This window comes from Ochotona curzoniae, unplaced genomic scaffold, assembly GCF_017591425.1.
Source record: "Ochotona curzoniae isolate NIBS_2020 unplaced genomic scaffold, NIBS_Ocur_1.0 contig_2699, whole genome shotgun sequence".
NCBI lineage: Eukaryota > Metazoa > Chordata > Mammalia > Lagomorpha > Ochotonidae > Ochotona > Ochotona curzoniae.
In genome coordinates, this window is record NW_024465561.1 from 2,580,822 (window position 1) to 2,603,607 (window position 22,786).

A 22,786-nucleotide genomic window follows, 5' to 3' on the forward strand; every position below is an offset into this window, starting at 1 on the left:
ATTTGAAGGAAATTATCTAGATGTTGCAGTCATTACGTATCTCTTTTCATAGACTCAAGAAGCCACCACCGGAGCTCTATGAAGACTTGCTACAGTTACCCCCATACACGCAGATATCATTACATAGAAATTAAGACATTACATAATTTCGTTTTTAGCAATTCTCTATTCCAGAGACACGTCCCTGCCAAAAAAAAATATTTTTTTGTACAAATCTCATGTTTTATCCACAAGAGTTGCTTCATTGCTTGGAGAGTTAAAAGGAAATGTTAGCAACACAATGTTCCTCTGAACTCTGTCTTTTGAGCTTTGCATTTTTGCCCAAACCCTGATTTACAATTAAGACTAATCATTCTCAGGCCCGGCAGCGTGGCCTAGTGGCTAAAGTCATCGCCTTGAAGGCGCCAGGATCCCATATGGGTATCGGTTCTCATCCTGGCAGCTTCACTTCCCATCCAGCTCCCTGTTTGTGTCCTGGGAAAGCAGTCTAAGACGGCCCAGAGCTTTGGGACCCTGCACCCGTGTGGGAAACCTGGAGGAAGTTCCTGGCTCCTGGCTTCGGATTTGCACAGCATCGACCATTGCACTCTCTTGGGGAGTGAATCATCGGATGGAAGATCTTCCTCTCTGTCTCTCCTCCTCTCTGTATATCTGACTTTGTAATAAAAATAACTAAATCTTTAAAAAAAACTAAATCATTGTCAAATTCCTCGACTTGGATCAGAAAATCTTTTTTGTGCACACACTTAACACCAAGAAGAAAAACACCAAACCCTGTGGTCTGAGCGAGTGTCGGCAGATCTCAGAATCAAGTGCTACTGGAAGCGAGAACATTTGCCAAGGTGTTTTGCAGTTCAGGAGCGGGAAGTCATTCAAATTCCTCGTTGCCTTCTCCCGCGTCAAACCGAGCACCGCTGACCGACCTCCACCTTCCGTTCCCTTCTCTATCAGCTCCTTTTCTCCTCGGAAGCCGCCTGGGTCAGTGAAATACACAATTTCTTTTCTTTAAAAAAAAAAAAAAGTTTATTTTATTGGAAAGTCAGATTTACAGAGTAAAGGAGAGACAGAGAAGATCTTCCATCGGCTGCTTCACTCCCCAAGCGGCTGCAATGGCTGGAGCGGAGCCAGTCTGAAGCCAGGAGGCAGGAGCTTCTTCCGGGTCTCCCACGCGGGTGCAGGGTCCCAAGGCTTTGGGCCGTCCTCGATTGCTTTCCTAGGCCACAAGCAGGGAGCTGGATAGAAAGCAGAGCAGCCAGGATATGAACCAGAGACCATGTGGGATCCTGATGCATGCAAGGCAAGGACTTTAGCCACTAGGCTACTGCACCGGGCCTGAGACACAAATCTTTTTAACTGCTGACTGTAGTCTTCACTCTCTACGACCTTGGTTGGCGGCTTGAACTTTTCCTTCAGCTTCGTTCCCTCATTCGCTGGGAGGATGAGCCGCCGACTCACGGGGGGCACATGCTTCGTTTTCTGCGTTAACTACTTGCTCACTTCCAAAGCCTGCTGTTTCGTGGTCTTGTTGGTTTTGACTGAATAGTGGATGTGCTTCCCAGCTCTATGAGAATAACGCTGTAGTGTCTCTTCGTTTCAGGGTTCACACGTTTGTCAGCTGCAGTAGTTATAACGACCCTCAACATCTGCTCCAGCTGTGTGTGCCTCTCCTTGTCTGCCACCCGACGTTCTTCTTGAGTCAAAATCTGTTTGCACATTTCCAGTTTTGGTCATTGGTTCCAACGTGTTGATGAGGTCATCCTGCTTTGCATCCTGACCCTTCGAGACTTTTACAAGCGCCGAGTGGGTCTGCAGAACTTCACCGAGGACTGTCCACGCCAGTCCGCCAGCCAATCACCCTGTTGTTGAAGCAGGCGATCTCGAAGCATTTGCCCACGCACTTTGTCCGCACCACGGCCACGTCGGTCAGGCGGGTCTGGTTGGTGGGCGTGAAGATGGACATGCTTAACGACACTGCGCCCGGTCTCAGCGGTCCCCGATCCCTTGATGTAACATCCCGGTGGCAGGAGGAGTGCGAACAACCTCGGGACACAGGTCAGAGTGTGCAACTCAGACCCCGCACTGCCACCTGATTCCTGCGTGTGCTTACCAGTATGGGGTCTGGCTCGGTCTGTCACCCACGTCAGCCGGTGCACACATTGGTAGTTGCAATTGATGGGTCAGTTATTTCTCCAGGCCCACCTCTTACATAAACTGATGGTAGGTATGTACAGCTAACCACACTGGCTCCCGCGGGGATGGGGTGCAGCGTGGGATGCTCAGTGAGCTTCCGGGGCCACCCCATTATGGAAGCTGTTTTTTTTTTAATTGATTTTTTTTTTTTTTTTTTTTTTGCAAAGTCAGATATACAGAGTGGAGGAGAGACAGAGAGGAAGATCTTCCGTGCGAGCCAGGAGTCAGGAACTTCCTCCAGGTCTGCCACGTGGGTGCAGGGTCCCAAGACCTTGGGCCATCCTAGACTGCTTTCCCAGGACACAAGCAGGGAGCTGGATGGGAAGTGAAGCTGCCAGGATGAGAACCGGTGCCCATATGGGATCCCGGTGCATTTAAGGCGAGGACTTTAACCGCTAGGCCATGCTGCCAGGCCCTTTTCTTCTGTCTTATTTTGTTTTGTTTTGTTTTGTTTACCTGCACCGGTGCCTGTAGCTGGGCCACGTGGCTCTCCCCTCACCCCACAAGGATGCGGCTAAAGGAGCCCCTCGGGCTGTCCCGCGACCCACCCTCAGAGTTTGAAGGGTTTTGATGTAAGGGGAATGACGGATCTCACAGGCGATAGTGAGAGATGACGTGGGTTTTACGTTCAGGTTGGGAATTACAGCTGAGGGGCTTCCATAGACAAGTCTATGTCTGGGACGCAGTCCCTGCAGGTGAGTGCAAGAAGCAAGGAACAGCCCACACATTGCCAGGTTACAGTACCCATCGCTGTACATGTGGTCGGGTCTGGGGACAGACCACTCTGGGCCAGCACATAATACCCACTGGCAGAGCTGAGAACCAGGGTAGGGGGCAGGAGGAGCCAGATCAGGCCACAACTCCAGGCTGTTCACGTTAGCAGTGGGACAGCAATCAGACTAGGCTGGGATAGGCTGCAGCACCCACCAGCAGGAGCTGGCACAGGGGGCAGACTAGACTAGGCCAGGCTGCACAATAGGATTGTAGACGCTGAGGTGAGGAGAGTCATGCAGCCTGGGCCTAGTGAGGGCTGGGTTTGTAAGTCCCAGAGATGGGGGATCTGACAGGACTCGGGTAGCCTGGCTCAGGTCCTGGGGTCCACCTGCATGGTTGGGAGTGGGATCCTGAGCTTCGGGGACAGGGAAACTGGTAGAGCTTGGGTTGCCTGGCCCAGATCCTAGGACCTGCCTTTTAGGTTGGTATCGGGTTCATGAGCCCCAAGGGTAGGGAATCTGGAGGGGCTTGGATCCTGGGGCCTGCCTGTGAGGTGGGTGCCTGCTTTATGAGCCCCACGGGTGAGGGATCCAGCGAGGCCTGGGTCTCATGGCCTGTCCTGATATGTGGGTGTTGGGTTCGTGAGCCTCAGGGGTGGGGGATCCAGCGGGGCTTGAATCTCCTGGCCCGGGTCCTGGGGCCTAGTAGGTGGGTGTCAGGTTTGTAAGCCCTAGGGGAGGGACGCCTGGCCTGGGTCCTTGGACTCGCCTGCAAGAACATGTCCTACTTAATGAAGAAGGCAGAGCCGTGGACACAGTGAAAGGGGAATTTGGCAGCACATTCGGTGCTGTAGCAGAACAGAACTAACTGGACAACTACCCCAAAGAAATGATGACAACAAAAATTCTCGGTGAACGGAGCCAGTGGACGCTGGGAGGGTGACATCATCCTTGGATCTGTGAAATCGGCTGCATTTCAGAACTATCCAAACCACTCGGACAGAACCCTCGGAATATGGGCACATGAAACCTTCTGGATTGATATGAGGTGGCAGTTCCTCATCCCTGGGTACTGGGACATGTGGAAAGTCATGAGTGGTTTTCCCCTTTGTCTCTCCCCTTCCCCCAGGAACAACAAGAACAAATAGCAAATTTGAAAGCAATGAGTTCACCCAATTTTCCCTAAACCTTGGTCCTTTCCAGCCTAATCCACCATGTAATCATTATTTTTACAAAAATTAAATGTATAAATAAGTAAGCCAACGGATGCTTACAGCCCAGACCAACCGTACCCACCACACACTTGGCCCTCACATACACGCCTAGTCGGAGTGACCCCAATAACCCCCACTAGGCCCACCCCAGCCCTGGCTCCTGTGCTTGCCAGTGCATGCAGCATACTGGTCCAGGCTGCCCCACATCCCTTCCTCGTACAAGTCAAAGGGCATTGAAGCCTAATGAGCGTTATTTGCAAGCACTGTCAGCTAAGATGGCCAAGAAGCAAAAATACCCCAGCTGCAATAAGTACATCTTAACACCCAGATCTTCATACATAAGTGCTATATTTATAATACAAGGAACTAAAACTCCTTCTAGTAACTGGATCAGGCCCAAGACGAAGGCCTAGCGGTTAAGCCCTCATCTCGCATGATGCCACATGGGCGCTGGTTTATGTCCCAGCTGCTTCACTTCCTACCCAGATCCCTGGTTGTAGCGTGGGAAAGCAGTGGAGGACAGCCCAAAGCCTTGGGACCCTGCACCCACATGGGAGACCTGGAATAAACTCCTAGCTCCTGACCTTGGATTGGCTCAGCTCTGACCATAACAGTCATTTGGGAAGTGAATCAACAGATGGAAGATATTCCTCTCTGTCTCTCCTTCACTCTATAAATCCGACTTTCCAATAAAAATAAAATAAAATAAAATAAAATGTGGCCTGGTGCAGTAGCCTAGTGGCAAAGTCCTTGCCTTGTATGCACTGCACTGGGATCCCATATAGGCACCAGTTCTAATCCCAACAGCCCCGCTTTTCATCCAGCTTCCTGCTTGTGGCCTGAGACAGCAATCAAGGACGGCCCAAAGCCTTGGGACCCTGCACCCACATGGGAGACCCAGAAGAAGCTCGAGGCTCCTAGCTTCAGATCGGCACAATTCTAGCCATTGCGGGAAGATCTTCTTCTAGTCTCTCCTTCTCTCTGCATATCTGCCTTTCCAATAAAAATAAAAGAAATGAAAAAAAAAATACAATAAGTCAAGCAGAATCAAGATGGCAAAGTAGAGTAAGGACATGTTTAAACAGATGGAGAAACAGCCAATGTGAAGCAGAGAGAGCACATTCCAGGAAATAGGAGAAGACAGAACAACAGCAGAGGGGTACCCAAAGACTGACAGACACAGGAAAGCAGCGGACACAACGGTGTGGTGTTGCAGTGACTGATACTCCAGCAGCATTCAGCGAATGGTGATCTGAACTGGACTGGCAGCTGGAATTCCACCAGCAACAAGGTGGGAAGGGACGTTCGCTGGGAGCTCAGGAGGTGAACCCAGAAAAAGAACTGCCCGTCCTGCTGGCCTGTTTGACCAGGAGCAGAGACAGAGTGGCAAGTCCCAGACAGGCAGTGTCGGAACAAGGTGAATTTCGCAGCCGTGTCTATCCCCTAGAGCCAAACTGAGCATCATTTTTGTCTAGAGAGACAAAGGCAAGGGACAAAATGGAGCACGCACTGAGGTGGGAGTAAACTCATTCCTGGCTCAGTGAACTACGACAATGTAGTATCCTACAGGTTCCACACAAGATAAATCCGGGTGGCCCTTAGACCTGAAGGCCAGCAGATCAAGAACGCTAGCAGTGGCATATTGGGTGCCATTTCTGGAGTCAAACGTGCTACCATTGTGCACAAGGTCCTTTAGGCGCCATTTCTTACAGTGTGGCAAAGGCATTAAGACTGCAAGGACAGCAGTGAGCTGCGCATGTGCTGAGCTGGGAGCAAACTCACTGAGCTCAGTGCATGACACTGTTCCCATAGGGAAAATAATACCAACTTGGGCATCGTACAGCTCAAAATAGGTCCATGTGGCCTTCAGACCTAACGGACAACAGGTTCCAGCGAGATTAGCACCACCAACAGCCTAGCTATGTATTAGACTTCTAGTGTCTCCCTAATCTTGGGACCTGTTCCAACCGGAAGTAGGAGAAAGGTCGTACAGACAACGGTGCAGCCTCAGCACGGTATCACAGGAAGTAGACAGTGGTGAGCCAGGAGCTGGGGCTACGGAGACCGTGGTGGAAGTCTAACATAAGAACCCAGACCTGGAACTTGCCGGAGGGAGTGGCACAAGTAACTGCCAACAAAGAGCCGTGTACCAACTGCAATAAGTAAGATCAAATTGTAAACCTGTGGGTGACAGAGCTTAGAAACCTGCCCCAAGGAGAAGAATTTGTTAACCAGAAGTAGAATGCCCAAGAGCAAAACAAGAGACAAAGGCACATGAATTTTACTGAAGATTTCCCTGCAAAGGAGCAAAAACACCTTTGCCAAAATGGGGGATACAGAATTCAAAACACGTGTTATAAAACTTCTTATCAACAATGAGAAGCACGTAAAGCAGGCATTCAAGGAATTTAAGGAATATGTCACACTGGAAAGGAATCAAATGAAAGCTGATATATCAAAATTAAGAATACAGAGGAGCATATTAAAAGTGTAGTGCAGAACCTCCAAAATAGAATGAAAGAAGTAGAAGAAAGAATCTCAAAGAAAGAATCTCAAAATTTGAAGATATTTCCTGTCACCAGGGGAAGCACAGGAGGATGCGATGCAGTATGCATCTCTACTTCCAGATCAGAGACGGACTCCCGATGAAACTGTTTACTATGTCTTGACAGAAGGACGCTGGACTCTCTGCCATTGTCCACGCCTGAAATGATGGACATATGACTGCTTATGAAGAACTGTAGTATAGTGATATATCAGGGGACTCAGTGAGCGGGGAGAGGACTTGGGGATGGGGTAAGGGAAATCCCAGGACCTATGGAACTGCATCAGAACGTGATGAGAATAATAATAATAAAGATAAAAATAAACAAATCAAATAAATCGTAAAAAAAAAAAAAAGCGGGGGAAGGGGCATGGGAGGATAGCAAGTAAGTGTCACGGGGGAGATGCTGATGATGGTTCATTCTCTCTCTCAAATAAAATAAACATTTTTTCTTTTCAAAATGGAGGCATGTCCAACGGCCACAGGAGTCACCAGCGCTCTAAGCTGAAGTAAGATGACCATCAAAATTTGGGATATATGGCATATACAATATACAAAAACAACATGGTGAGGTAATGTATGTGTTGGTTACATTTATTTATTCCACAATGTATGCAGGCTGTTGAAAATAATGCCACACAGGCTACACGCAGCAGTTTAAACTTCAATGTCAATTTGAAGTGTTTTTTAAAAATCCTCTTAATCCAGGGCAGGTGTATGGTGCAGTGGCTGGGCTTCTGCTTGGGCTGCCTGCATCCGGGCACTGGCTTCGCTCTCCATTCCAGCCGCTGGCTCCTGTGCACCGGGGAGGCTGCAGGTCATGACCCCAGTACATGAGGGAGACCTAGACAGATCTCCTGGCTCCTGGCTTCAGCCTGGCCCATCTCCTATTAAGGGAGGGAGTGAATCAAAGTGTAGAAAATCTCTCTCTCTCTCCGCTTTTCAAATCAACAAAAATGAGTCAAGGGCCCAGCGCAATGGCGCAGTGGTTAAGGTCCTCACCTTGCACGCCCGGGATCCCATATGGGCGCCAGTTCTATCCCGGCAGCCCCGCTTCCCGTCCAGCTCCCTGCCTGTGGCCTGGGACAGCAGTCGAGGATGGCCCAAAGCTTTGGGATGCTGCACCACATGGGAGACCAGAAGAGGCTCCTGGCTTCAGATTGGCTCAGCTCCGGCAGTTGCGGCTGCCTGGGGAGTGAATCATCGAAGGAGGATCTTCCTCTCTGTTTCTTCTCTCTGTGTATCCACCTTTCCAATAAAATAAAATAGATCTTTAAAAAAAAATGAGTCGGGCCTGGCGCGATGGCACAAGTGGTTAAAGTCCTCGCCTTGCACGCCCAGGATCCCATATGGGCACCGGCCGCTTCCCTTCCAGCTCCCTGCCTGTGGCCCAGGAAGGCTACCGAGGACAGCCCAAGGCTTTGGGACCCTGCACCCGCGTGGGAGACCCTGAAGAGGCTCCTGGCTTCGGATCGGCATAGCACCGGCCATTGCGCTCACTTGGGGAGTGAATCATTGGACAGAAGATCTTCCTCTCTGTCTCTCCTCTTTGTATATCCGCCTTTCCAATAAAAAAAAAAAAAATGAGTCAAACATCTTAAAAAGTGAAGAACAATGAAGAGGATGGGAGATGTGGCAGCAACTGAAAGTCGGCAGGCGGTCAGGGGACGCTGGGGTGCTCTCATCGTCCACTCATGGCTCCTGGGTCATGAGGCTCCTGCTGGCCTCATCCTGGGCTAGCGACCCCCCAAAAAGTGGAGGCAGAAGAGTATCCTAAACTTCCCTAGCATGAAGGTTGATGGGGACTCAGAGAAAGAAGCCCTAAACACGCCCATCTCAAGTTGTCCCCCTGCCCTTTTGGAGGGACCACTAAGGGCCACAGAAGCTTCCTGGCAAGGCAAAGGGGGCAGGAATGCTGTGCCCCGCGTACCCAGGGAATGAGGTCTCCACGGGAGCCCCTCCCACTGTTTTGGGCAACAACTTAGATTCTGTTATCAGCAGTGGCAATGTTCAAGGCTCCAGCCCGGGGTCAGGCCTGCAGCAGAAGCCTGTGAGCCCGGCCGTGACAGGAGCCATGACCTGGCCATGACCAGGCTATGACAGGGGCCGTAGCTGGCTGAATCACAGAGCATGCAAGGCTGTCTGTGATTTTCCATCAGAGATTCAGGAAAGTTGAGGGGGGATCCCACACCCCCAAACATCTCTGGCCTTCTCACCTCTCCCTGAACCCCCAGAATAAAGCAGGAGTACTGGCAAGAGGAGATCCCTGTGTTGTTGTTGTTTTGTTTTAAAGATTTACTTATTTTTATTGGACAGGCAGATTTACAGAAACAAGGGGAGACGGAGAGAAAGATCCCTCTGCTGATTCACTCCCCAAGTGGCTGCAATGGCGGGAGCTGAGCTGATCAGAAGCCAAGAGCCAGGAGATTTCTCCAGGTCTCCCACGTGAGTGCAGGGTACCAATGTTTTCTGCCGTCCTCTACAGCTTTCCCAGGCCACAAGCAGGGAGCTGGACTGGAAGTGAAGCTGCCAGGACAGGAACTGGAACCCATTTGGGATCCCAGCATATGCAAGGCGAGGAGTTTAGCCACCAGGCTACCGTGCTGAGCCCTTGCTTCGTTCTTTTAAGATTTATTTGGGACCAGCACAATGGCTCAACTGACTGATCCTCCACATTTAAGCACCAGCATTCCATATAGGTGCTGGTTTGTGTCTCAGCTGCTCCACTTCCCATTCAGCTCCCGGCCTGTGGCCTGGGAAAGCAGCAGAGAACGGCCCAAAGCTTTGGGATTCTACACTCATATGGGAAACCCAGAAGAAACTCCTGGCTTCTGATCAGCTCAGCTCTGCCCGTTCACTCACCAGGTGAATCAGCGGATGGAAGATCTTTGTCTCTCCTTCTCTCTGTAAAACTGCCTCTCCAATAAAAATAAATAAGTAACATATTTTTATAAGATTTATTTATTTGAAAGGCAGAGTTTCAGCAAGAGTAAGACAGATCTTCTATCCACTGCTTCACTTCCCAAGGGCCACCATGGCTGGAATTGGGCCAGTTCAATGCTAGGAGCTTCTTTCAGGTCTCCCATGTGAGTGTAGGGACCTAAATACTTGGTCTATCTTGTGTTGCTCTCCCAGATGTATGCACAGGGAGCTGGATGGGAAGTATAGCAGCTGGAACATGAACCAGCACCCATATGGTATGCTGACAACACCAATGACAACTTTGCCTGCTACACCATGATGCTGCCCACTAAACTCAACTTTTAATTTCATTTTTCAGAGCTAGAGCGCTAGCACAGTTGCACCTGTGACACCAGCATCCAATAAGGGTGCTGATTCAAGTCCTGCTTGCCCCATTTCTGATCCAACTCCCTGCTAATGGCCTGGGAAAAGCACCAGAGGATAGCACAAGTGTTTGGGCTTCTGTCACCTATGTGGGAGACACAGACGAAGCTTCTGGCTCTTGGTGTGGCCTGGCCCAGCTTCAGCCATTGTGGTTATCTAGGGAGTAAGCCAGTGGATGGCAGATCTCTGTGTGTGTGTAACTCAATAAAATAAATGCATAAATTTGAAAGAAGAAAAAGAGAAGCCAAAAAAAAAAAGAAAAGAAAAGAAAATCATCCTGAGGAAAAGAGGGGTCCTATGCAGGTGTCCCGGGGCCGGCCAGGGTCAGAGATCACTGGAATGAGGCTTCGGGAATGATGCTCGTGCTGTGGCAGGTCTCTCCTGGTGTCAACGTTGCCCGAGTCTTACCAGGGCTGCCATGTGAGCATGTGAGGCACCGGCCTGGGCTTGAGCCTGTGCCACAATAGCTGAGTCAACAGAGCTGCCCGGGCCGGCGGGGATTTTCCATCAGGACAGAGGGGCAGCTGGGAGGCGGGGCGTGGCTGCAGGACCCCATGTGCTATCTGCAGAAGCTAAACTTATGCTGCCCTGTCACCCAACTATTCCACTGTTTTGATTTTTAAGATTTATTTCTTTATTTTCTATTAGAAAAGCCAATTTGCATAGAAAAGGAGAAATACAAAGATCTTCCATCTTGCTGGTTCAGTCCCCAAATGGCCACAACACCCAGTGCTGAGCCAATCTGAAGCCAGAAGCCCAGAGATTTTTTTCCTGGTCTCCCACGCAAATGCAGGATCCCAAGACTTTGGGCTGTCCTCCACTGCTTTCTCAGGCCATTAGCAAGGAGTTAGTTGAATGAGAAATGGAGCAACTGGGACATGTACTAGTGCCTGTATTGGGTTCTTAAAGGGGGAGGATTAACCAATCTGAGACACCACGCAAGCACAGCATGACCTTTTTATTATGACAGCAGGTACTGTTCCAAAGATGAAAAGCAGTTGAGATGGAAAAACAAGCCACCCAGAAGTAGAGAAGTATACAAACAGTTTGGGAGTTTCTTATAAATATCTCTGTATTGTGTGACCCTGAAAGTACACGGTTAGGGTCACACGAACCAAGAGGGACACCTGTCCCCACAAAGGGGGCTTCATAACATTCACAGATGGCACAATCATCAGGGCTGCCACTACGGCACGGTGCATTAAGCCACCACCTGCCTTGCTGGCAAGCTGGGTATACAAGATCTGGTTGCAGTCCTGGCTGCTCCATTGCCAATCCAGCTGCCTGTCCTGCCACATCTGCGAAAGCAGTAGAAGGTGGTCCAAGTGCTTGGTCCGCTGCTCCCACACGGGAGACCCAGAAGGAGTTGCTGGTCCCATCCTGACCATTGTGGTCACTTGGGAAACAAATCAGAAGGTAGAAGAAATCTCTCCTTTTCTCTGTTTCGCTTTTCCTTCCAAATAAATAGATACCCATTTTTAAAGTACACACATGGAAAATGTAGTGGTGTCTCAGTTCCATTGCTCTGTGAACTTCCTGGGATCTCTGGCATATACACCAGAAAAGAAGAATGTGTGAGCGTCAGGCATCAGAAACCAGACACAAAGCCACCATGAGTACATTGCAAAGCGCTCAGATACAATGAAACACTCATTTACATGCAGCACATACATGAATGAGCGCCAGGCCCCCGCATCACACGTGGCTGGGTTTCTACTCGGAGAAGTGCCTCCCCAAAATTAGCATGCAGCTTGGCACAGAGCCCAGTGGTTTTGGTTCCAGTTGGTTTGCCCACCTACAGGGGTGGGAAGAAGCCAGAACAATGGCTGCCTGGGCACCTTACGGGGTGAAGGATTTGGACCCCATGGTTGCACGCATTCAGAATGCAATGTTGACCTAAGATCTGGGTATCTCATCTTGTGCATGGATAAAACCTCACCACCACACTCCCACACCAGACCTGACTTAGCAAAGGGGAAGGAGTGCCCCAGCCGGTGACGAGCACGGGACTGGGCATACCAGGAGGGGTTGACCACTGGGAGCCCAGAGCAGTGCATCTGTCCTTGTACCCAGGGTGACAGGCTCCAGAGGGGGGCTGCCTGTGGGAGATCAGAAAGCGATTCCCAACCCACAAGTGGGAGCAGGAATTGGGGTGGACAATGACAGGCAAGCTGCTCAATTTTCCCTGCTGTGCCAATTGAGCTGACACCCCCTCTCCCCCAGCAAGCCTCTTCCCCTCCCTCGAGCAAGGGGACATTCGGGGTTCCTGGTCGGTCCAGCTAGAGGACTGACTGGAACCCAGGCTCAGCTTGGAGCACCTTGGCATGCACAAGCAGCGCTAGCAGCCCACTCTGACCCCAAGCGCCCTCTGCAGGAGGAGAGTGAGTCGGCAACAGGGAGCCGCGGCTGCCCAGGGTCAGGGGGAGGGACGGGGGAGATGATGGGGGAGGTTACCAAATCTCCTCACCCACCCCTAACGCAGTCCTACTGTGGGAAAAAGTGGCTTCTGAGGCTGGGGTGCACCCAGCGCTTCCCCTCCTTCCCCTCAGGAGCAGGGAGTATGCCCAGGGAAACTGGAGGAGCCTAATCTCCCCTGGCAAGCCTCTGCCTCACTCCCAGGGCCTGCCCTAACCTGGCCTCTTCAGGACCTGGACAACTGCCGGGGCCCCACCTCTACCCCAGTGCTCTGCCTGGCCTGGGCAAGGGGAAAGGAGGGGGCAGCACCGGGGATGGGGGTGTCAGGTTCCCAAGACCTCAAGAACTCTTCAGGCACTTCCTCCTCCGCCCCCTCCCCTGCAGTGAGAACAGTAAACACAGCACACACCCTTGGAACCTGGGGGCTAGTGTCACAGCCACCTGGCCCCCCAGACCGGGGCCTCAGCCATTCCTCTCGTACCCTTGGCCCAAATCTGGGTTCCCCAGTTTCTGAAGTGGGACCAGGGGGTGCAGGGGTGGGAGCGCACTGAACTCCAAGGTCCTGGATCCCTGGACCTGCAGCTGGCCTGGCTCTCTCCCAGGTCCTTCACTTCCACTGGCTACATGTGACTCACGCGGACCTGTGAGAGAGCGGATGCCAACCCAGGCGGCAACACGACAGAAGAGAGGAGGCTGCCACCGAGGACTTCTAAGGAGAGAGAGGAGGGGGATGGTGGCAGACGTGGACTTGAACCCAGAGAAGCAGAGCCCAGCGCCCGAAGCCCCCACTCCTGGTTCATCACTCTGCCTGGAGCCCAAGGACCAGCACCACCAAAGAGGATAGAGAGCTGAGCCCCACCTCCTGGCCCTGGGTTGGGGAGCACAGTTCAGAGGGGGCAGCCCGCACCCCCATGCGTGACTGGCTATGAAGGGGGTTAAAGTTTGCTGGAAGGAAAGGAGGGGGCGGGATCAAGTTGGGTGTGGACAGAGGCGATTTAAGGGTGAAGGGCGCCACCCCCCAACACACCAGAGCTGCAGGGCACCCTGAGCTGCCCCCAGCGCCAGGCAGGTAAGGGTGGGGGAGAGGGTGGGAATTGGGGTTGGGGAGGCTCCCACAGGGGCATCTGCTGTCTCAGGGTTCAATGGGTCCTCTAACTGCTCCTGGGTGCAGGGATCCCCGGAGCGCAGCTCTGGGCTCTAGTTCCTGTGCAGATGTCTTCCGTAGCAGGTGCACGCTGCCTGGGAGGGGGTCCCAAGCCCTGAACAGGCTGTCTCCTTCCATCTCTGGCTTCCACCATCCCTCTCTCTATCCTCTCTGTGTCTCCCTCCTTCTTTCCCCCCCCCCCCATCTCCATTTATATGAGGATGCTTTTGAAGGCTTGTGCACATGGAATTGAAAAACTGCTCTTTGAGTATAAAAGCTTCAAAAAGTTCATGAAAATGCATAGTGTGAAAACTGATAGGGAAGTGTCCCATTTCCCCACCAACGTGGACGGAATTGCATGACCTTCAGGGGGCCTCCTCCTGCGCCCCTCTCACCCTCTCTGTGTCATTGTCATGTCCATCTCTCAGCTAGTAAGCCTTGTCTTGGGGTCTCTGTCTCGGCCTCTTCTCTTTCTTCCTCAAGCTCAGCCTCTCTTGGTAGCCTCCTCTCCATCTGGCTCCCTCTGGGTCTCTGAGTCTGGTTCTGTTCCGGAGTGCGTTGGTCTCTTTGTCACTTGAAATGAGTCAGTCTCTGGATTCCTCTTGAGCTCTGGAGGAGCTTGCTCTCTTTTTCTCTGACTCTGGCTCTGTCTTGTTGCCCATTTGAATTCCCTCTCTGATTCCATCTCTGATCCCTCCTTTCCTCTCTCCTTCAACTCTGGTTCTCCCCCACCCCCAGCCATCTTCCTCCAGTGGTACCCATCTCTGGCGCCTGAACTGCAGAGGGATCGCCCATTCTGCCCACCGCAGCCTCATCATGGACAGCACTAGCATGGCCATCCTGCTTCTGTTCCTGGCTTTCATCTACCTGTTCCTGACCATGGGCTCCAGGGGCAAGGGCCGGTTGCCTCCAGGCCCCAAGCCCCTGCCACTGCTGGGGAACCTGCTGCAGCTCCGCTCCCAGGACATGCTCAGCTCCCTCACCAAGGTGCGGGGGCCTGGTTGCGGGAGTGACAGGGCAGCGAGAAGGGACACGAACCCCACCCTCTGGGTCTCCATGTGACCTCTACCTTCTCATCCCCAGCTGAGCAAGGAATACGGCTCCGTCTATACTGTGTACCTGGGGCCCAGGCGGGTGGTGGTCCTCAGCGGGTACCAAGCTGTGAAGGAGGCCCTGGTGGACCAAGGGGATGAGTTCAGTGGCCGCGGTAGCTACCCTGTCTTTTTCAACTTCACCAAGGGCAACGGTAAGCCTGATCCCCAACCCCCTAGCACTAAAGTAGGCCATAAGGGTGAAAGACTGTTCCCCCTTCCAACCCTGCTTCTGGGTGACACTCAGGGTCTCTAATCTCAGTGACATAGCCAAGCAACCCTAGTCTAGCGTGGAGACTGTCCCATCTTCTAAACTCCAAACCCCACCACCATCTTTTGTCCATTTCTTTCTTATCATTTGATATAGAGACACAGAAATCTTCCAGCATATTGCTCAATCCACAAATGTTTGCAACAGCTAGGGCTGGGCTATGCCAAAGCCAACAGCCAAAATGCAATCCATGCCCCAACAGGGGTGGCAGGGACACCCTGTGCTTGAGTGATCAGCCGCCTTCCCGTAAGATGTGAGAAAGCAGGCAAGCAAACCGAAGGTGCAGCTGGGACATGAACCCGGGCACTCTGATATCAGCTGCAGGCATCCCAAGCAGCGCCTTACCCACCACACCCAACACCTGCTCCCTCCATCCCAACCCCCACCTCAATCCAGCTCCAACCCCGTTCTCATGTACCGCCTCTCCACATGCCCATCCCTCGATCCAATTCCCAACTTGATGGAGTGACTGAGTTAGCTAGCCTCAGCTGTCATGGTCCACCTCAGCCTGGTCCCAGGACCCCACTTCAGCTCTAAGCTGAGATCTATAAGACGAAGAAGATAAGAGGTAAAGGAAGTTCCCAAAAGAAAGCCTGGGGGATTCCCCAGAACTGTGCAAAAAAAAAAAAAAATAGGGTCCCAGCAGCAAACAGAGCAGGGTCCAACTGCTGGCCAAGTTCCCGATGTCTCTGGGTTCCTCTTGATTGTCTTAGATGCACACTCGATGGTCCATAAGCCATGGAGGCACCTCCTGGGTGACCAACCCTGCCTGATGCTAAGCACAGCAGTGGGCGAGACAGACTCCCTGGCTCCGGCTCACGTGGGTGGGATGACCCAGAAGGGCCAGGTCCTGCTGGAAGGGGTAGTGGGCTGGGCCTAAGGGGCAGAGGATATTCTGAACTCAGTGCACACAGAGGGGTGGGATGAGGCGGGAGCTGGAGGGTCCCAAGCTGGAGATGAACTGCCAGTCCAGCCAGCCCCTCCTCTCTCCAGGCATTGCCTTCTCCAATGGGGACCGCTGGAAGGCCCTCCGCAGGTTTTCCATGCAGATTCTCCGGAACTTCGGGATGGGGAAGAGGAGCATCGAAGAGCGGATTTTGGAGGAAGGCCGCTTCTTGCTGGCAGAGCTGCAGAAAACCGAAGGTCAGGCTGCCACCCTAACCCACACCCCTCGGCTCCGGGGTCACGAACCCCGGAGACGCTTCCATGGCTCACGGGCAGGATGACACCCCCTTCTCCGGAGGCCCAGCCAGTCCAGACATGACAATGACCACAACGACACTCTTGGGGTCCATACGTAAGCCCCTTTAGCCTCACAACACTCCATTTGGAGATGAGAAACATCTCCATGAGACAGGAGAGAGGTTACGCCAAGCTAGGAAGTGGAAGACCCAGGACTGAAACCACAGCCACTCTCTGAGGCACTGGGCAGTTTACTGAGTGCTCATAGGACACTGGGCTCTGGGTAAGGCATTCCGTACACACCAGCCACGCTGGGGAGTGGGGAGCAAGCTCGTGCCCCGTGGCCCTGGGAGTGGCAGAGGAATCCAAGCCAGAGCTGCTGAACTTAAAACAAAACAAAACACAATTAGTTACAGCGCCCGATGCTGGCAGCACACCCTGCACGTGTCCACACCTGTCCAGGAAGGGGTGTGTGTGAGCTCCTCCAAACAGCTGCACCTCCTCGGGCGGGGGCGAGGGGACAGGGGAGGGACAGGTCAAGCCCTGCAGAACCCGAGCCACACCAGGCTCAGCAGCCCTCTGCCCTGTCGGCTGGGGGGTCTGGCTGGCTGGGGGGCAGACACAAACACAGCGTGCCAGGTGCCAAGGCTGATGTGAGCTATCTCCCTCCCCAGCTGGCTTCTCAGGGCCAACGACGATAGAATCTCTCACACACTGCCACATGTCTGTTAAAGTGACACAAGTCTCTCTCTCTCTCTCTCTCTTTAAAGATTTATTTATTTTTGTTGGAAAGCCAGATTTACAGAGAGAAGGAGAGACAGAAAGATCTTCTATCTGCTAGCTCACTCCCCAAATGGCCACAGTGGCGGGAGCTGAGCTGATCCAAAGCCAGGAGGTCTCCCACACAGGGGTGCAGGGTCCCAAGGCTTTGAGCCTTCCTTGACTGCTTTCCCCGGCCACAAGCAGGGAGCTGGACGGGAAGTAAAGCAGCTGGGACACAAAAGTGGCACCCATATGGGGTCCTGACACAAGAGGAGGATTAGCCAGTTGAGCCACTGTATCAGAGCTGACACAAATCTCTTTTTATAGAAGGCAAAATGAGAGCCATAGGGGATGGGGGGACAGGACACTGCTTCCTCGCTCCTCTCAGCCAGACGCTGTCGGCTGCACTTGCCTCAATTCCCTCCCGCGTCTTCGGGGCCAGAAGCGTCGGCTTCCCAACTGCCTTCCACTCCCACTCACTCTCTTCTTTCTTCCTTCTCCCATGGGCACAATGCCTGCTGGTACTCACCCCTGGGGCTGGCCTCTCACACAGCCTGGGCACTCCTACACTGACCTGAGTCGTCTTCCTGTCCTGGAGCTCTTGGCTTGCTCACATCCACAAGGCCTCCTTGGCCCTGTCAGATTCTGTTCACAGGCCATGATCTGCCTGAGGGCACGATGCCCCCTGCCATGGCACCCCGGTGAGAACAGGCGTCACAGTTAGCTGAGGGTTTAACACTGCCTCCACCACACTCTCAAGGATATCAGCCCCATAGGAGATGACCATTATCAAGTCCAGTTTACAGATGAGAAAATGGAGGTTGCCAGCAGGGATGGCGGCAGGCCAACAGGGCTAAAGTGGCAGACCTTGGATTGAGACTGTATCCGTCTAACCGAGACCTGGGAGATGTGGCAAGACGTGGCTTCGGGGCTGCTGTGTTGCTGTTTGGATGTTGTGGTCTGGGGCTGGGGGAACCTCCTGTGTTACGGTGACCATGGGTGAGATTGTAGGGTCATCAGGTGCTGCTGGCAGCTTCGTATCTGTGCTGGCTGAGTTGCTACTGGCTGTGCAGCAAGAAGGGGCCTGGCCGGCTCCCATGATGCGTCAACGTGTCCTGGCCAGGCGCTGGCGCTGGGTCTCCTGAGGTTCTGCAGACCTGCAAGGCACTGCCAGGATCAGCTGCGCTCTGCGGGGGACTGGGTACACCCTGCCATCTGTTGCCTTGCCCAACACATCCACGTGCTGGCCACATGAGTGTACTGCCTGCACAGCCAAGGCACACGGGTCATGTGCTGGTGGCTGCCAGCATGCACCCCATCAACCCACCGTGCCCCTCACCCTCAGGCAAGCCCTTCGACCCCACGTTCGTGCTGAGCCGCACCGTGTCCAACATCATCTGCTCCGTCATCTTCGGCAGCCGCTTCGATTACGACGACGAGCGCCTGCTCACCATCATCCGCCTCATCAACGACAACTTCCAGATCATGAGCAGCCCCTGGGGCGAGGTCAGGAGGCTGGGGGCAGCGCTGGGGTTGGGGGTGGGCAGCCCCACCCACAGACCCCTGACCCTGTTCCGCAGCTGCAGGGCCCCGCCCCGAACCCCCTGGCTGTGCAGCCACATCCAAGCCCCTCGATCCCCGCCAGTTAAACGACCACGCCCCAGCCCCGCCTCCAAACCCTATAGTCCCGCCCCCAACTACATAGCCCCGCCCCCGAGTTGCAGGTTCACACTCAGACCCCCGTCCCCGAACTGCATGGCCCCGCCCACGCCCTGGTGCCCGCCCCCGAGCTGCAGGTCACGCCCACCCAGACCCCGCCCCGAGCTGCAGGCCACGCCCAGCCTGCCCCCTCGCCGAGCCCGGCCCGTCCCCAGCCTCCTGCCCCTGCCCACTGGCCCCAGCGCCTCCCCCTCTGCCCCGTCCCCAGTTGTACAACATCTTCCCGAGCCTGCTGGACTGGGTGCCCGGGCCGCACCGTCGCCTCTTCCAGAACTACGGGTCCATGAAGAGCCTGATCGCGCGCAGTGTCCGCGACCATCAGGCCACTCTGGACCCCGACTCTCCGCGGGACTTCATCGATTGCTTCCTCACCAAGATGGCCCAGGTGAAGGAGGGCCTGAAGCCATGCTGACGCCTGCCTCCCCTTCCCCCACCCTCACAGCCACGAGGGACCGAGGGACCCCAAGTAGGGCAGGGGCAGGGGAACCTTCTCCAGCCACCTGGGACCACTGCCCTTCACAGCCCACCTGAGAGCCCAAGGTGCTCCCTGGGGGCCGGCCCTGCCGTGTCCCCGGTGGGCTCTCACGCCCGCCCCTCCACGGCCTGCAGGAGCAGCAGGACCCACTGAGCCACTTCCATATGGACACCCTGCTGATGACCACGCACAACCTGCTCTTCGGGGGCACTGAGACCGTGAGCACCACACTGCGCCACACCTTCCTGGTGCTCATGAAGTACCCCAAGGTGCAAGGTGTGCCTCCTGGCATCCCACCGTGGGCAGTGTGTCCTGGACTTGGAGCAGCCCCCACAATGCCACTCCCACGCCCCCCTGGGAGCCTCTGCACCTGCCAACCTCTCCCCCTAACTCTGAGGTGAGGCTTTGAGGAGACCCCTCATTGCACTTCCCCACTCCCACGCCCCACCTGCAGCCCGCATCCAGGAGGAGATTGACCGCGTGGTGGGGCACTCGCGGCTGCCCACGTTGGAGGACCGCCCCGCCATGCCTTACACGGACGCGGTGATCCACGAGGTGCAGCGCTTCGCGGACGTCATCCCCATGAACCTGCCCCACCGTGTCATCCGCGACACTGACTTCCGAGGCTTCCTGTTACCCAAGGTGCTCCAGCGCCATCCCAGACCCCGGCCTTAGCAAGAGCATCCGAGCCTTGGCAACAGGCCACTGTGAGGCCCTTGGAATCTGGAACCTCTGCCTTTTCCCAGGACCCCATCCCGGTCCAGCATGGGCTGGATGCTGTCCTGAATCCCAGGCCCCTTCCCAAGTCCCCGGATCCCCCAGGAGGTGTTAGACAGAGGACCCTGTATATCCAAACACACTTCTTGGAGAACTGTCACCCAGAAACTCCACATCTGCTCCACAAAGCAGGGGGAGTGGGGGACCCTGTGACATACCTTCCAGCAGCCTCTCCCACAGAATCCCAGACACCCATGCGTGTATTCTGGATAGCACCCCGCAAAACACGACCCGAATCCCAAGACCCATCAGCCCTGCGAAGTGGAGACTCCAGAGGCGAGTCGTCACTGGGTTCTCCTGCTGCACTGACCGGCCTGCTCACCACCCCCCACCCTCCCCCCAGGGCACTGACGTCATCACCCTTCTCAACACGGTCCACTACGACCCCAGCCAATTCCTTACACCCAAGGACTTTAACCCCGAGCACTTCCTGGATGCCAACCAGTCCTTCAAGAAAAGCCCCGCCTTCATGCCCTTCTCAGCAGGTGAGATCCCCCACAGCATTTTCACTCTGCAAAGCCTCCAGCCTTGGGTTGTGAGGAAGCAGCTGTCGCTCTCCCAAGTCCCACTCCTGGATGACCCAAGAGGACTGGCCACCCGCAGGGAGCTGGGGCCTGGGTACCGGCGGCCTGTTCGCTAGGTGGCGTCCTTGAGGTGGCTCTCGCTTCCACCCGCTGGACAGTGTCAGCATCTTCTCCAGGGCTTAGGCAGGCGGGACCGTCTTCCTCTGGGAACAGGAGGTTGCAGCCCCTCTCCCTCCTCTTACCTCGGGCTGCGCCCCACACCCGCAGGGCGCCGGCTGTGCCTGGGAGAGTCGCTGGCGCGCATGGAGCTCTTCCTCTTCCTCACCGCCATTCTGCAGAACTTCTCGCTGCAGCCTTTGGGGGATCCCGAGGACATCGACCTGACCCCGATCAGCTCCGGTCTGGGCAACGTGCCGCGACCCTTCCAGCTGTGCGTGCGCGCGCGCTGATGGCCGCTCCAGGGCTGCCTCTGTCCCTCTGCTCCCGCCCGCTGTCCAGCCCCTGCCACTTCGCTGTCAACCTCCTTGCCCACACGATGCACCTATCACCTGTCTGTCACCATCTGGGTCTTCTTGTGCCCATATAACTTGCTCCCCGATGTGACCCTTTCTGGGAGGCTTTTTGTATCATTTTCTAATAAATTTATAATAGATTCAAGCCTGTCTCGGCCGAACGAAAGGGAGGTGAGAGGTCAGCATCCAGTGTGGGCCTGGTTCAAATCCCAGCTGCTCCACCTCGCATTCAGCTCCTCCCTGCTAAGGTGTCTGGGAAAGCAGCGGAAAGTGGCAGTAGTGCTTGGGCGACTGGACCCCTGTGGGAGACCCAGATGAGACACCAAGTAGAGCGGGGTGAGCACCAGGGGGCCATGCAGGAGAAGGCACACTCCCTGAGGAGGCTTCCTGTCACCACTCTCAATCAAAAGTGCCTCGGACCACAGGCATTTGGGACTTTTTTTTTATCTGCATACACAGAATGTGGTAATCTGGGAACTAAGACCCGAGTCTGAAGATGAATCCCTTCAGGTTTTGTGCACACGTAACACACAGCACACAGGCAACCTTACACAACTCCTGTAATACACCTGCGTTTTTGACAACAAGTCATCACGTGAGCCGTGGTGTGGTGTTTTCCACTTGTGTCATCATGCTGTTTACAAAAACATTCCAGATACTGGAACATTTTGGATTAGGAACCAAGAGATGCTGAACCTATACTATCATACTTTACAGATGTGCAGACTGGGACTCGGAGAGTTGGGGTGACTTGCCAGAGCCCACACAGGAAGGGACAGAGCTGGGATGCCCAGCAGCAGACCCTGAGCTGGCAGCCACCACCTCTCTCACATCAGAGACCAAAGGGGTTCGAAGAAGACACTGCCAAAGGCAGAAGCAAAGGCACTGGGCCTGAGGATTGAGGAGATGGAGAAAACAGGAAATGGGATAGAAATCACTAGCTAAAGAGAGGGAAGGAGAGCAGAGGGAGGAGGTGGGGAGAGAACGGGAATGGTGACGCCCTTGCCACTCCCGACCCTCGCTGCACTATCCCGCTGTCCACAACTCCGCCTTCAGGGTGAGAACAGCAGGCCCTGGCATGGAGCCCCCAAGCCTGGAGTTGCAACCTACCATCGGGAAGGTGGCCCACACCCCTCGAACCAGTCACGTAGAGTGTCCCCCTGTGCATCCCCAGCCAGGGGCCAAGGTGGTCCAGGCAGGGTGGGGTGGGGGACGTCCCACCCGGAGTAGGGTCTCCCAGGACTATCCAGCACTTGGACTCCAGGTGGTCTCCAGTTGGGTGTCAGGTTCATGCTGTCCCAGAGCCCGGCTGTGCAAGCAGGAGTGAAGAGAGAGGGAGATAGAACTAAGGGAAACATGAAGAGACACTGGAAAGAAGGGGAGACACCAAGAGGGCACCCAAAGACAGAGTCCAAAAGTGGGGGAGTGAAGTGGCACTGAGGAGAGATGAAACGGAGAGGACAAGAAGTGTGCAAGAGACAGACATTAAGACGGGGCAGGGTGGTGAAGCAGCAAGTTAGAACACTTGTCCCTTCCTCATCGCTGTACCCACAGCTTGGTCCCTGGCTGACTCCTGACCACGGAGCTGGCCGACCACAAGCACTGGCCTTCTACTGCCTAAGTGGGTGACCAAGCTTGAGTTTCCAGCACCCAGCTTCAGCCACTTTCACCCCAACCCCATCACTGCACCACTACAGAGGAGGCAGAGGGCTTGAGAGCAAACAAGACAGTGTTAGAAACAGATGGAGGGCCTGGCACGGTAACCTAGCAGCTAAAGTCCTCGCCTTGCACACACCAGGATCCCATATGGACACTGGTTCTAACCCTGGTGGCCCTGCTTCCCATCCAGCTTCCTGCTGTGGCCTGCGAAAGCAGTCGAGGATGGCCCAAAGCTTGGGACCCTGCAC

General features: G+C 54.4%; 1 protein-coding gene and 1 pseudogene across 1 annotated transcript; one reads left to right on the plus strand and one right to left on the minus strand.

The window, feature by feature from the left end:
* Positions 1 to 868: 868 nt before the first annotated feature.
* On the minus strand, positions 869 to 1,960 carry LOC121153848 (annotated as a pseudogene).
* Positions 1,961 to 14,253: 12,293 nt separating this feature from the next.
* On the plus strand, positions 14,254 to 21,022 carry LOC121153630 (cytochrome P450 2F3). Its single transcript, XM_040976282.1, has 9 exons — positions 14,254 to 14,553; positions 14,650 to 14,812; positions 15,922 to 16,071; positions 18,218 to 18,378; positions 18,800 to 18,976; positions 19,201 to 19,342; positions 19,521 to 19,708; positions 20,187 to 20,328; positions 20,635 to 21,022. The coding sequence occupies exons 1-9, from the start codon at positions 14,383 to 14,385 to the stop codon at positions 20,814 to 20,816; spliced, it is 1,476 nt and encodes a 491-aa protein (XP_040832216.1). The 5' UTR covers positions 14,254 to 14,382; the 3' UTR covers positions 20,817 to 21,022.
* The last annotated feature ends 1,764 nt before the right edge of the window (positions 21,023 to 22,786 follow it).